This window comes from Alexandromys fortis, unplaced genomic scaffold (assembly GCF_014885135.2).
Source record: "Alexandromys fortis isolate MF-2015 unplaced genomic scaffold, M_Fortis_MF-2015_v1.1 scaffold_31, whole genome shotgun sequence".
Lineage (NCBI taxonomy): Eukaryota > Metazoa > Chordata > Mammalia > Rodentia > Cricetidae > Alexandromys > Alexandromys fortis.
This window is the reverse complement of record NW_026067974.1, coordinates 1,238,848-1,253,344: the sequence shown is the minus strand read 5'-3', so window position 1 is coordinate 1,253,344 and position 14,497 is coordinate 1,238,848. Positions and strand designations below refer to the sequence as shown.

Below are 14,497 nucleotides of genomic sequence, written 5' to 3'. Positions count from 1 at the left end.
AAGCCAGTAAACAGCACCGCTCCATGTCTTTTGCATCAGCCCCTGCCTCGAGTTTCCTGCCCTGATTTCCCTCGGTAATAGACTGTTACCTTTAAGTGGAAGCTGAAGCAGAACTTTGCCTCCCCAAGTTGCTTTGGTCATTGAGTTCATCACAGAAATAGTAACCCAAATTAGGACACTCTCTATCCAGTGAATGGGCTAGAAATGTTTTAGCCTTTGGCTCAATGACTTCTTTTTCTTTTCCAAGGTTTACTTTATAGTTTATGTGTATGTGTCTGAGTGTATATACATATGTATCATGTGTGCATCAGATCCCTGGAACTGGAATTACACTCACTTGTGAGTTACCTGATGTAGGTGCTGGGAACTGCATCCAGGTCCTCCGTAAGAGCAGCACGTGTTCTTAACTGCGGAGTCATGGTTCCAGCCCCCACTCATCCTTATACCATCTAACATTGCTCGATACGTTATCTATTGTCCTTTTAATGTTACTCTATATCCTCACTACATACTTGACTATTTTATTTATTTTTATTTTATGTGTACATTTGTTTGTGTGAGGGTGTCGAATTCCTTGCAAGTAGAGTTACGGTTATGAGTTGCCATGTGGGTGCCGGAAATTGAACTTGGATCAATAATGCTCTTAACCACTGAGCCTTCTCTCCAGCCCCTTCTATTGTCTTTTGTAACCTTGGAGTTTCCTGGTTCTAATCTCCCCTCCTTGTGTGTGTGTGTGTGTGTGTGTGTGTGTGTGTGTGTTGTGGTATTTGCCTGTGTGTATATATATGGGGAGGGCCGCAGGAGGATGTCAAGTGTCCTACTCTGTCACTCTCTGTCTTCCTCTCTTGAGACAGGAGTAGACACTTGGAGTTGGCTAGCACTCAGCAAACTCCAGCTCTCCCCCATCTCCACTCCCCCAGCACGTATTATACTAACAGTTTTCACATAGGTGCCGGGGATTCGAACTAGGGTCCTCATGCATGTGTAGCAAGCCACTCTTACCCACTTAGCCATCTCCCCAGCCTCTGGTTCTAATCTTTGCTGGCTCCTGAGTTCTCCTCTCTCACACCTAGTGGTTCCTTTTCCTCCTGTATTTGAAGATACCTATGCCCTCAAGAGCTCTGGTTTTCTCTCCATCACTTTGAAGAAACTAATTGCATTGCCGTTCCGATCAATGCGCGTGTGTCCATCATCTGTCACACTGGATGCAAAGGACCTGCTTGTGAGCTTGTCTGTCCTTATTGGACGTTAGTCTCCTCAATGACAAACACTCTAGAGTTGTCTGGGTATTCCCTCTGCCCGGTACACAGCACATGCTGGCTCAGATGAGCAGGCTCAGTCCTTCCAATGATGTTGGAGGTAGATTGGGTAATTATCGTCCCTTCATATGGATGGGACCCCACCCCCTCAAAGCTCAAGGTAAATATCAGAAACAGAATTCCGGGTCCTAGCTCCGGAGGCATCATGGACTTGGTGTAGAACCATTCTGGTATTGCCAATCCTGAAAGGATAGTGAGGTTTACCGCGATTCTGTATAAAGACCAAGTTCCATTCCTTCTCACGCTCGTCTGTACAGGCCTGCCTTTGCCAGCCCCTCTCTTAAAACACAGCTTGCAGGACTGAGCATAAAACTCTGTGTGGCCTGACCTGCTGGCACACGCTGGGATTACTGCCTCCCTCCTTGCACACTCGGCTGTACTATTAATAGAGCTGAAGATTACATTAGGGTTCTTCACAGCCTCCTTGTGCTGTGGATGCACATCAAGCCCCTGATGGGCTAAACTGCCCCTCTCCCCACCCTGCCAGGGCCTTTCTCATGAATGCCTTCTGCTAGGCCAGGCCTCCCATCAACCACTTGGGCCATTGATTTCTTCCTAATGCTTGTAATTAGCTGTGACTCACACTTAGTCCACAGAACCAGGTCTTGTTTTCCTTTCTCATGTGGCATCGGCTGAGCAGGTGATGGCGATCCTGAAGGCCTGTTTAGAACCCAGAAATGGGGGTTGCTGTTCAGAGGGTCTCACACCCACAAAAGCAAGAGGGTGGTGACAATTTTGGGGGGGTGTATTTCAAATCTGTTTCCTGTTATTACTACCTGCCCAATACGATGACCCTGTCTTGGTACTCTTCTAATTCTGGTGTCGGTTGGTTTGCAAAGCCTCTGGCTCTTCCTGCCATGGACACAGCACATTTTTTTTTACTTATTATGCCCTCTCTAGGCACCATTATTTTTAGCACGAAAGTCTTGCCCAGCAAGCAATTTGTGCTGCAGTCTTGCCTTTGTTCCCCTCAGAGCTAATGCTTCTTCTTCACTCCCCTTCTCCCCTCTCCACCCTTCTACGAGTGTCAATACCATGTTTGCCTAAGCGGATTTGATTCCGAGCTATTTGAATTCCCTTCCTTCTCGATTTTTGAATTTTAGCTGATTGGTAATAATTATAGAAATTGCAGCGTGAGCTATTGTGGCGGGTCTTGGCATCAACTACAGGAAAGCCCTAAATTGGTGAGATTTTGATGTCAGAATTCGGTAGCAGGAACTTGAACTCTGGGACGGGAGATTGTAAAGAGAGGGGACAGACTTCTCTTCCCTGCTCCACCAGAAGAGGGAACCTACAGTAAAAGGTGCTTACTCTGTTCACCAGACGAGGGCGCTCCTAGCCACAGTCCTCCAAAGAGCGAATTTCCTATCCGAAGAGGCGATTTCTCACACAGGGCTGCATAGATTTTGTTGGGTTGGTCTTCTGGAGACACAAGCATAGCAACAGTGTTGCCATGTTATGTATGGCTGCTGTGGGCACCTCCTGTGCTGTGCAAATGGGAACAAAAGTTTCTAAAACTAATATGTAGCTGGGAGCCTATTGCAGTCTGTGCTGGATGGCCAGAGTGACTGACTACAGAGGAGGCCGAACAGTCCCAAGGTCCAACTTGTAGAGTGTGTGAGAAGGGGCGTGAAGGGGGGCAGGGCGACCCTGTTCTTCCAGCTGTGATATTTAGATTTGTTTGGCAAGGCCAGCCTCTGTGGAGGTGGGGGAAGCTCCAAGGCCAGAGGAGAGGCCACGCGAAGGTGGAGGTGGTACCATGTCAACCGTTTCCAGGTGGAGTTAAAAGACACAGCTATTTTCTTCTGGGATCCCGGCCCCTTTCATCAAGACTAAGTTGGTGGCTGATTAAAAAACGAAGAAACGGAAGATTAAATCTGAGAGGCCAAAGGAGAAAATGGTTTCCAGGTGGAGAGCACTGGACAGCCGGTGAGGTTGTGCAGTTCTCTCGGTGAAGACGGCATGTGCCTGAGCCCACCCTCTCCCTCCTCCCTGGCGACGCTGGGCGACAGCCAGGCCTAGGCGGCAGAGGGCTTCCTAACTGCCGAGCGTGGAGACGTTTAATAAAATATTTACCTCCATGTATAAGAATAGCGATGACAGAAAGACAAAAGTACCAGTTAAACTGTTCAACAGAGGCGGGAGAGCAGCCCTGGGATCTTATCTTTTCCTTCCTTCCTTCCTTCCTTCCTTCCTTCCTTCCTTCCTTCCTTCCTTCCTTCCTTCCTTCCTTCCTTCCTTCCTTCCTTCCTTTTCCTCTTTCCTCTCTCTCTCTCTCTCTCTCTCTCTCTCTCTCTCTCTCTCTCTCTCTCTGAATGGAAACTTCCTGTTTAATTCTTATACCTACCATAGTCTGGGAGCCCGTTTTGCACTGTAGCTGGAAGGGGCCAATGTCAAACTCCCAGCCCTCCTCTTGAAGCCCCAAAGGTGCCTGTTTTACAAGGCTCCCCCGCCCCAAGGTCCTGTCTGCTGGGCTGATTCTGTAAGTCTTGCTGGCTCCTGAGTAGCCGAGCTGGTGCGCCTGGGCTGGATGCTCTCATTTTAAACTGCAGACAAGGAAGGAGAACCGAGCGGAATGAAAGGGAGTAAAACGTTTCACCAGAACATGGGATTTCTACCTCTGTCTAACCTGAACATGGAAAGGAAAAAAGAATGAAAGAAAGAAAATTGTTGGATAAAATCTATTTTAGGTTTTTTTTTCTTCCCTTCAGCAAAGCTTTTGTATTCTCTTCCCCAGTCTGGAAAACAAAAACAAAAACAACAAAACATTTTTCTTCTCATTGAAGTTAAAATAGTCTTGCATATCTAAGCATATCATACAATGTTAGAAGAAAATAATTATATACAAAGGTGTCAGATCAGTAAGAGTGTTTAAAAATCATTCATTTTGCTTTATCTCACATCCTTCGCCTTTTTGAGTTTTCTGTTGTCTCCGCCATCCCCGGTCCTCATCCCCAGTTATTTCCTAGGCCCAGTGGCTTTCCCTTATTACACAGCGCCAGAGGAAGCGCCAACTTAGGAACTCCGTACACACGCTCATTTTCTATTAGAGGAACACAGACCAGCCCTGGACTTGGTCGCCATGGTTCCTGAGGAACGAAACTATTTATTTACTTAAAGAAAATACAAAGGCCCCATTACTTTTCGACAGGGAATTCATACTTGGTGAATTTTTCAAGAATAAAAACTCATTTCACTAAATGTTTTCTAGTAAAAATACAGGTCACTTTTATTTTGGGTGCAAAGTCTGGCGTGTCCGTTTTGAAAAGTGAAGGCTTGTGAGAGTCTGGAAGGCGGAGAAATGAGCAGACGTCTTTAATAAGCAAGGCGCCCAGCATGGCAGAGAAACGCAATAGCAGAAAGTAAACAGAGCATTGTGCGAAAAAGAGCAAGTTGAAATTAATCTTGCTTTTCCAATTTGAAAACACGCTCGTGGTTGTTAGCAACTGAGTCAAGACATTTAAATCACATATATACTTTTCTGTCTTGACAGTGACCTTTTCTGAGTATGCAGTAGGGATAAGAAGATGAGCCAAGGCATGCTCTTGAAAGAGCATTTCAGTTAATTGAACATGAAATGTGTTGCAAGCTGATCACATTAATAATACACGATTGCTGTTCTGTAGCTAATATCCAGTTCATTTGCTCGGGGGTCCAACTAAAGCATTCTACAAATGTTAGCATAGGAATCCTGTTGCAAACCTATACACTACGCAGCTGTATGCAGTGCATCTTGAAGGATCTTTGTATTAGTTATCTGGGCTGTGTAACAAATCACTCCAACACATACTAGTACCAGTAAACACTAGGGGCTGGGGAGATGGCTCAGTGGTTAAGGGCACTTGCTGCTCTTGCAGAGGATGGGGGCTTGGTTCCCAGCACTGACATGGTGGTTTACAACCATCTGTAATTTCAGTTGTAGGGAGTCTGATATGCTCTTCTGATTCTACGGGCACCAGTCATACACATGGTACACATATACATTGTAGCCAAAACCAATCATATCCACAAAATAAAAATTTGAAAATTTAAATATATACATATATATACATATACATATATATATGGGGTATAAAAACCAGGTAGATTTCAAATGACAAGGAACACGGGTGCTTGGTAAAATGCTTGCCTGTTGTGCACAGAACTCCGGGTTCCATCCCCAGCACCCCATATGCCAGGCATGGTGTTACACATCTGTAATGCCAGCACTCAGGGACAGATGGTTCTGGATTAAGAGCATTTGCTGCTTTTGTAGAGGACCTGAATTGGTTGGCAGCACCCATGCATGCAGGGTGGAGCACAACTTTCTGTCATTCCAGCTCCCAGGGACCTGACACCCTCTTTTAGTCTCACACAGCACATGCACAACCATGCTTACACACATATACACACATACAAATACAGACCTTTAAAAAAATACACAAGGCAAAAGTAAGATGAAGAAAGATAGAAAAATGAGTAACTAGGCCAGGTGGTGGTTGACTCATGCCTGTAATTCTAGCACTTGGGAGGCAGAGGCAGACGGATCTCAGTGAGTTCGAGGCCAGCCTGGTCTACAAAGTGAGTTCCATGGCAGCCAGGACTGATACACTGAGAAATCCTACTTCAAAAAACCAACCCTCTCCCCACAAAAAAAAAAAAAAAGCGTAACTACAGTGGGGATTTTGACAGTTCTTTTTGCTACTTCTATTAGCATACATTTAAAATATAGACAGAAAATTTAGAGAAATTTATGAGAAACTGGCAAATCTGGTCATATAAAATAGTTAAAGCTTTAAAATTATTTATGTTGTATGTTATATTGCTTCATGTGTGAGCATCACAGTAGACATGTGGAGGTCAGACGACAACTTGCAGGAGTCAGATCTCTTCCCTCCCTTGGCAACAAGGCCTTTACCCACTCAGCCATCTTGCCAGACCTCTATCATAGAGAACTTTTCATGTGCCCCTTTAAAAAGTGACATATCAAATAAATAAAGCACTAGCAGGGTTACAGAAAATCTAAATGTAATTAGCAAGTTTGATCTGATCGGGTCCATACGGAAAATTACTTAAGAATAAGTGATATACATGTTCCAAAAATATACAAAATATTTATAAAACACTGAGCATGTAGCAAATGTAAGCTTCTGTAAGTCACAAAGTTTCCGATTCACACAGAATCTGCCTTTTAAAAAATCCTAATTCGGTTGGTTAGACATTAATAACATTTGGAAGACTTTTCATTTTTAGAAATTCTCATTATTGTTAACTAGATGATCAGTTAAAAGTCTGTGCATCTTGGGGAATGCAGTGTCAGTGGTACCTAGAGTGAAGTTTGCAACCTTATAAATCATGAAACGGAAGTCTGAAATAATCAACTAGGTTAAACATTGTGTCACATGGCTATAACCCCAGTACTTGGGTGATAGGAGACCCTGTCTCAGAAAAACCAACCTGAGCAAAGTTAAGACAGACTAACTATGCCATCATGAAGCTAAGAAAGGCCACCAGAGGTTGGGAATGTAGCAGAGTGGTAGAGAATTTGCCAAGTATGCATGAGGCTTTGTGTTCAATACTCAGCAGTAGGAGAAAAAAAAAAAAAAGAAGGGGGCAATGAAAAGTAACAGCATACATTGGAGAACAAAAAGAACGGAATGACGTTCAGTAGTTACACATATAACCTCAGCACTTGGGAGGCCAACATAGTGACATTTTAAAGGAAGATATAATACTACATAATATTCTTACTCTTAAGTGGTAAGAAAATAAGATATATCAGAACAAAAAATAATGAAACAGAAAAAAAATGTGTTATAAAAAAGAAAGAAAAACAAACCAAAACAAAAACCTAAAACATGATTTCTTAAAAAACAGTTGTAGAAAGGAAACTCCAGTTAAAAAACACTCAGACTGGACCCGGGTTCAAGGCCCAGCACCCACATGGGCAGCTCACAGTTGCCTGTAACTCCAGTTCCAGGGGACTTGAAACCCGTGGCAAAACACTAACGCACATTAAAAACAACAACAACATCATATAATGAAAACTCAGACAAGGCTGGGGGGAGGGCTGCTGTTAAAAGCAAGAACTGCTCTTTCAGAGAGGCCTGGGTTTGGTACCTACTACTCACAGGCATTCACAACTGTTTATAACACACACACACACACACACACACACACACACCAAAAACTAAACAAACAAATAAATACATAACAACTTACCTCTCCCCTCACAGACCTTGGAAGAACATACCACGGTCCCAGGTTTGACCCCAGCTCTACAGATAAAACGAAACCAGACCAAATCCCTCCAAACATCACACAGACCTCTGGCCCAGCTGATCTAGACAGGGATTCTATGTGTAGAATATATTTGGAACGAAGCCGGTGAGCATTATAGAACCACTGACTTTAAAGTACATTACAAGAAAGCTGTCGGCTGCATTTTGTTAGTACATTTGAAAACCTAGATGGCAGCAGAGTATGGTAGCACATGCCTCTTTAATCCCTGTGTGTGTGTGTGTGTGTGTGTTTGTGGGCACGCGCGTGTGCAGAAGCAGAAAGATTTTGGAATTTAAGGCCAGCCTGGTCTACTGAGTAAGTTCCAGGACAGCCAGGGCTACACAGAGAAACCCCTCTTGAAAAACCAAAGCCAAAGCTGGGTGGTGGGTAGTAGAAGCCTTTAATCCTAGCACTTAGGAGGCAGAGACAGGCGAATCTCTGTGAGTTCTAGGCCAGCCTGGTCTAGAAGAGCTAGCTCCAGGACAGGAACCAAAAGCTAAGGAGAAACCCTGTCTTGAAAAAATAAAACAAACAAAAAAGCCAAAGCCAATCAAACAAAAACCAAACCAATCAAACAACAGGTGGATTGGATAATTTCCTTGAATAATACAGAAAAATAAAAAATCTGAAGAAATTCATAATCATAAAGAAATAGAGTTCACTGTTAAAAAACAACTTATGAAATGGCTATCCCAGACCCAGAAGTTTACCAGAAAATGTTTAAGAACACGTAAGTATCACCTTTTTCTTGTTAGTTTGAGCCAGGCTCTTATGTATTCTTGGCAGCTCTAGGACTTACTATGCAGACAAGACTAACCCTGAACTTGCAGTGATCCTCCTGCCTCTGCCTCCCAAGTAAGAGATTATAGATGTGTACCATCTGTAACACACTGTTCTGGAAAGTGTGTGTGTGTGTGTGTGTGTGTGTGTGTGTGTGTGTGCGCGCGTGCGTGCAACATTTACAATTTTTGGAAGCCAGTATAAATAGACAAAAGCATTAGAAGAGATTACAGCCAATTTGACTTCTGAATACAACCACACAAACCCACGAAAAAGGTGCAAGGGTGAAACTGGACCGCAATAACCACTCATTTATCAATCTGTCCCCTACCAAAATTATTTATTGTCAACCATGAACTAGCAGGTACTGTACTGGTACAAGGAGAGCAAAAATAGATGGGCGCTCGTGGCCTGGCCGAGATGGGCGATAAAGCAAAAATGATCACACAGGGAAAGGTACACAGAGGACCTTCTGCTGGGTTAAGTGTCTATCAAGAGACATTTAACCTGGTCAGAGAAGCATGGGAAAGCTTTCCAGGCATATAAATGGACCAAGAGTCCTTGTGGGCAGCTGTAGGAGGCTGTTCTAGGGCGTCGGGTGCGAGACATATGATGTTCAGTATAAGAGAAAGTGGCTTTGATGAGCCAGTGAGATGGTTCACTGAGCAGAAGTTCCTGCTTAGCAGGCCTGATCTCACACCTGAGCTCAACCTCTGGAACATAGGAGAAAGAAAGAACAGACTCCTGAACGTTGTCCTCTGACCACACACGCACACACATACCATGGACGTTAAAAAAAAAAAGATTGATTTGAGTGCTCTTTACGAGGTGAATTCCACAGACTCCTGGGTGAGCTGCACATGGGAAGGTCAGAGTTCAAGCATGCTGTCTCCAGGCTGGCTGAGTATATTCATCGACAAGGATTCCAAAAAGAGGTTCGGACTTGGGGGAGAACAGTGTGGATGTGGCACTGGCCGCGTTGCATCTGGAATACCGTCAGGAAGGGTAAGGGAGATGTATAAAGACGATCCTGAGCAGAGACTGGAGCCCTCTGGCGAGGTTAAGACCGGAGATGTGGAGCAGCATCCTATGGGCATGCAGGTGGGGTTGAAACCCATCTTGCTCAGAAGGTCACCTGGGGAGGAGGGAGCTGGAAGAGAGGATGGGGCTGGAGAAGCACACCAATATTTCAAGGAAAGGCAGAGAAACAGAGAGGGCAAGAGATAAAAGAGGAAAGGTGGCCAGGGACCAGAGAACCCAGGAGAGTGTGGAATGGGCAGAGCGAACATGGGACATGTGGGGATGGGCTCAGGAAGGGGCTGTGTAGCGGTAGAGATCTCAAGGCAGTGGGTTATATAAATGCATCCCCACTGGGACCCTGAGTGAGTGAGCTAGGGAAGAAATACAGAATCTCTTACAAATAAATACCCTACCGCAAAGGGCAGCAGGAGAGGGGCTTGGGGACAATAAAGCATGTCTGCGTGTTTATCCTGGTTGGCGTCATACAATCTGTACAACCGTCAGAGTTCAGAATCACACAGCAAGGGAAGGTCTGTAACCAAAATGTTACTACCTGGGGATAAAAACAACAAACAAAAACAAAAGACCAGCAGGAGGTTGGCCCTGTGGCTCTCTGGGCAGATTGTCTCCCTACCAAGCTCCAAGCCCTGGGTTTGATCCCTACCACTGCATAAACCTGGCATGGCGGGATACACCTATAATCCCAGCAGTAGAGGCAAAAAGATCCCATGTTCAAGGCCAGCCTCTGCAATCTGGGGGAGTTTGCCATCAGCCTCAGTCACACCATCTCAACAAAACCAAATAATCTGCCATGGGAAAATAAAACTTGGTGGTGGTGGTGAGGGGGTGGGTGGGTAAGGGCTCCAGAGTTCAAGGCCAGCCTGGGTTCTTGCACAGCTAGACTGTCTCCAACAACTCCAAACTAAGCATAAACAATGGAGCGATAGAGGGATGGAGCCCCACCCCACCTTAAATCCTTTAGCAGTTTCTGGTTTGGCCTCTGCAGGGCTAGGAAACCCCTCAGGTTTTCACTCAGTCCACTACTTAACAGTTTGTGCAAGTCTACATCAGGAAGGCAGCTACCCACTTCTGCCTAGTGAGGGACAACTCGAATATTCAGGCTAGAGATAAAGGGCACTGAACCTTGGCCCTTGGCCAGAGCCCCTCTTGGGGATTAACTGGTTGGGGCGGGAATACAGCCTGCCATGTGGCTCGGCACCTTTGGGACTCCCATATTCAAGGAAGAGGCTGGATAAGGAAAGGCCTTTCTAGCTCTGATAGTCTGTGGTTCTGTTGTAAAAATTCAAAATATAATCCAATTAGCTGTGTTGCCTGTATTTTGTTATTGAGAATAATCGCAATAAACAATTACCATAATAACACGCGGCTCTTTAACACGTGGGTCCACAGTGTTTAAATAATTTAAGAATTCAGTTTGGTTGGAGTGTTGGGAAACGGTATGGTTTGTGGTTTGAAGTCTTATGAAGGGCCTTTTAAATATTATATTCAGTAATAATTCATAATAAACACGATCTATGTAAGTTTGCAATTAAAAAGGGTACTTTTGCACCGTTCACTTCAAATGCCCCACCCTACCCCATCAATCCTGTCAGAGGCGTTTTCCCAGTTTAGGGAAGAGAGCGATTGAAAGTCCGATCACTCAAGGCTTTGGCTGGTGTTGAGATTTTCCAAACGTTCCAAAACCCACAGTGGATACGGCACAGTTTTAGTGCTGAGTGTATTCCATTGTCTCCTAATTCTATGAAAATTAATGGAAAAGTGTTAATTGGGCATCAATGCATGCTTAACATTAATCCGGGTATTTGATGAACCACAACTTTATGTTGCCTCTCATGCCGTATTAACTTGGTTTATTGTAATAATTTAAAACAATAAGGATAATTGTATCCGTACTGTTTTAAATACCCCATAAATTGAATGCAGCCTGAATCTGGAAAGCCTGGAATCCGAAGTGTGCAGTGCCTCTGGGAAGCTACAAACATCCTTTTGGAGTTTACACTTCGCCAGGGGAGGAAGGGAGCTTTTACTAAACACCTACTGCGTGCCAGGATCCGTGAGGCACCTTCTGGCTCCGAAAAAGGGGGGGGGGGGAAGGGGACGCTTTGTTACCTCAAAGACTTCCCCCGGGGCCCTTTCACTCTGACGCACTTTTACTCTCTACATAGGAACCCCGGGTAACTTTAAACATAATAAATAAAATAGCTAACTGACGGATAATCGAGTTTTTTTTTCTAAAAAAACCACCCATTTTAGCCACCCTCGAGACGCTCCCAAACTACTACATTCTCCACGAACATTTGCTTTGAACTCCAATCATTTGACCTTGACCGCTAAAATCCCACTTTATTATATTTTTAAGTCGTGGTTTGAGTGACGCTCAAACCCTGTCTTGGGTGCTTTCTCGCCCCCTGGTATCGCGCCTGTTTCTTAAAGTTCCAAAATAACCTTCGCGGGCACGGCTCCGTACCTCGGCCGGGGAAGGGCGGGGAGCCGTGCAGGACGTGCCGGTGTGGAGCGGGAGCCAGAGAACTTGCCGCGCGAAGGGAAAATGAAAACTTGTGGCTGGTGTTTGTGCGGGAGGGTCTCCTCCATCCCGAAGCCTCCCCGATTCCCGGGGTCTCGGGGACCGCCCCGGGAGCGCTGGGTGTGGGTGTGCTCCCGGCGTCCTTGACCTAAATTTCCGCGAGGTGGCTGGAAACCGGGGCACAGAGGCAGGGCAGGCGGCGGGTGCTACCTCGGCATCGGGCGCAGGGGCCCAAGAACTTGAATGGGTAGCGCAAACTATGGGGGTCCGGGGCGCTGCCGCCTCCCCGCCCGGCGAGCAGCCCGGGCAGAGCTCCCCGCTCCTCCCCCTCCCCCACACCCAGCCCATGTGATCTGAGCCGACTCGGGGTGCACTTCCCGGCTCCCCGCCCGGCTGACGTGGGCCCCCTCCTCGAGTCTTGGGGCTCGCGCGCCGCCCCCGGTGGGTCCCGCTGCCACGGGGGGCCGAGTGTGCGCGCGCGAACAGGCGGGGGAACCGAACGGGGTGCGTGACGTCACCGCATTGGTTACACGACGTTCTAGAACTCCGCCCCTCGTGCGCACGGAGGAGGGGGAGGAGGAGGAGATGGGGGTGGGGAGGAGGAGGGGGAGAGGTGGGGATGGGCCGGGGGGGCGGGGACGGGGGGTGTGCGAGGCGGCGGGGCTGAGCTGAGCCGAGCCCACGTGTGACGGGCTCTCGCCGCTGGCCCGGCTCGGCGCTCGCGGAGCTTCGCAGCCGCCGGGCGGGGGGAGGAGGCGGGGGAGGAGGGACGGAGATCTGGGGCTCGGAGCCGGCCGGCGCTGCGCTCCGCTTCGCTGTGGGGCTCGGTGTGTCGGGGGTGGGGGGGCGGGGGGGCTCCGCTATGGAGGCAAATGGGAGCCCAGGCACCTCGGGCAGCGCCAACGACTCCCAGCACGACCCCGGGTAAGTTTCCAGCCGCTGCCCACCGCGCCGCCGCGGGCTCGCTCGGGGCTGTGCGGGCGACGGTGCGGAGCGGGGCATCCGCGCGCCCCCCGCGTCCCCGCGCGCACCCCTGGGGCACTCGCATACCGTGGGGTGGCGTGGGGCGGCCACCTTCTCCCCCAACCCACCTCCCGGCTCGCGCTCGCCCGCTCCCCCCCAGCTTTCCTTTTAGCTTTTGTAAGTTACACGTCAAAATGGCCGATCTGACATCGGTGCTCACTTCGGTTATGTTTTCTCCCTCTAGTAAAATGTTTATCGGTGGACTGAGCTGGCAGACCTCACCAGGTAAGGGAGTGAGGGGGGGACGCCTGGGTCCCCCCCTTCTTGGCTTCTTTATTGCTCTTTGTTATCCCAGTGTAAGAGCCCCCCCTCCCCGCCATTGGCTCCCCACTTCTCCTGTGCAAGGTTATTTTTTTAAATAGCAAATCCTTTCCGAGCCCTCTACGCGACCTCTGTTGCCGAATTTCCCCCGCGTGTGCAAAAATATTGCAAAAACAAAAACAGAACAACAACAGAAAACTACTTTTGCTTTTTGTCCTTGATCAAAATTTGCATTGCTTTTTTTTTCCCACTCCACACCTCCCACCCCCCATCTCTCTCTTTCTCTCTCTACAGATAGCCTTAGAGACTATTTTAGCAAATTTGGAGAAATTAGAGAATGTATGGTCATGAGAGATCCCACTACGAAACGCTCCAGGTAACGCATTTCCTTCTGGATTTTGTCTTTATTTTAGAACAAAGTTTTAGTTTTATTTTTGGAGGTGGCTTCGGAAGTAGCTAAGCGGATTTAGAATGGGGCTCAGGCGCGTGGCTGGGCTGAAACGTTACCCCCCCCCATAACCCCAAAGGTTATTGTTAATTAGAACCGAACTCTGGATTCAGAGCCGCCCATCTCTCCCGCTTGAAGTCATTTTCCTGTCGCTTCTTGTTCTCTTGTTTAAAATGACATTCAGCTTCATTCACTTTCCACAGTTTTTTTTTTTTATAATTTAAAATTTTGAGTGTATGCCTTCTTCCCACTCCCAAACTCAGAAGTCCTCTCTTTAGGAGGTGGATAAATATCTTACTGCCCGATTTCCTTTGGCATAAAACAAAGCCGTAAGAAAGGGGAGGAGAGGAAACTGAGGCGGCCGGACTGGAGGCACCAGCGTGTTCCAAGTTACCTCTAGTCGCCCTGCCCCCCCCTCCCGCTTCCCCCACTAACCTTGGTATTTTTTCCCTCGCAAGGCAGAGGGCTGTGGGCTAGAGGAGAACAGAGGGAGCTGGTGGGGATGGGGTTGTATGGGGGCAACTTTTGCACCCCAGTCTGCATATAGGGTCTCCTTGTTGCTTTCAGTGGTGTCACATTTTGTTTGTTTTTTTTCCCTCTTTGTCTCCTTCCAGAGGCTTCGGTTTCGTCACCTTCGCAGACCCAGCAAGTGTAGATAAAGTATTAGGCCAGCCCCACCATGAGTTAGATTCCAAGACGGTAGGTTGCTTTGTTGTTGTTGTTGTTTGCCCCTTTTTGGTGCCGGTCTGGGCATTGACAGCCCTGTTTAAAGGGACAGCGCCTTCTTTTGCTTCTATGCTAGAACTGAGTACTTTTAAACGGCTAGCGAGTTAGCTCAGA

The 14,497-nt window shown here is 47.2% G+C and overlaps 2 protein-coding genes across 8 annotated transcripts in view; one reads left to right on the top strand and one right to left on the bottom strand.

Moving 5' to 3' along the window:
- Msi2 (musashi RNA binding protein 2) overlaps positions 1-14,497 on the top strand; it is a 461,743-nt gene that overhangs the window by 85,372 nt on the left and 361,874 nt on the right. The window contains exons 1-4 of one of the 7 annotated variants that reach the window (XM_050157114.1): positions 12,703-12,849; positions 13,133-13,173; positions 13,504-13,585; positions 14,272-14,356. In XM_050157114.1, coding sequence (XP_050013071.1) covers positions 12,788-12,849; positions 13,133-13,173; positions 13,504-13,585; positions 14,272-14,356 — 270 coding nt within the window. In that variant the 5' untranslated portion in view covers positions 12,703-12,787. Of the gene's footprint in view, positions 1-12,702; positions 12,850-13,132; positions 13,174-13,503; positions 13,586-14,271; positions 14,357-14,497 lie in introns of those variants that run through there. The other 6 variants (XM_050157113.1, XM_050157118.1, XM_050157117.1 and 3 more) reach the window with 6 other exon arrangements.
- Positions 8,512-12,496, bottom strand: LOC126510526 (translation initiation factor IF-2-like). Its single transcript, XM_050157121.1, has 2 exons — positions 11,869-12,496; positions 8,512-9,510 (listed from the first exon to the last, which is right to left on the bottom strand). Exons 1-2 carry the CDS (start codon positions 12,271-12,273, stop codon positions 9,484-9,486), a joined length of 432 nt encoding a protein of 143 aa, XP_050013078.1. The 5' UTR covers positions 12,274-12,496; the 3' UTR covers positions 8,512-9,483.

Bases quoted from the DNA above. Each gene is read 5' to 3' on its own strand.
- LOC126510526 (XM_050157121.1), bottom strand. From the start codon at position 12,273: ATGGGCTGGGTGTGGGGGAGGGGGAGGAGCGGGGAGCTCTGCCCGGGC. The intron at 9,511-11,868 runs GTACGGAGCCGT...CCTCTCTTCCAG, and splicing joins CCCGCCCTTCCCCGGCCGAG to CTCCCTCCTCCCCAGGTGAC.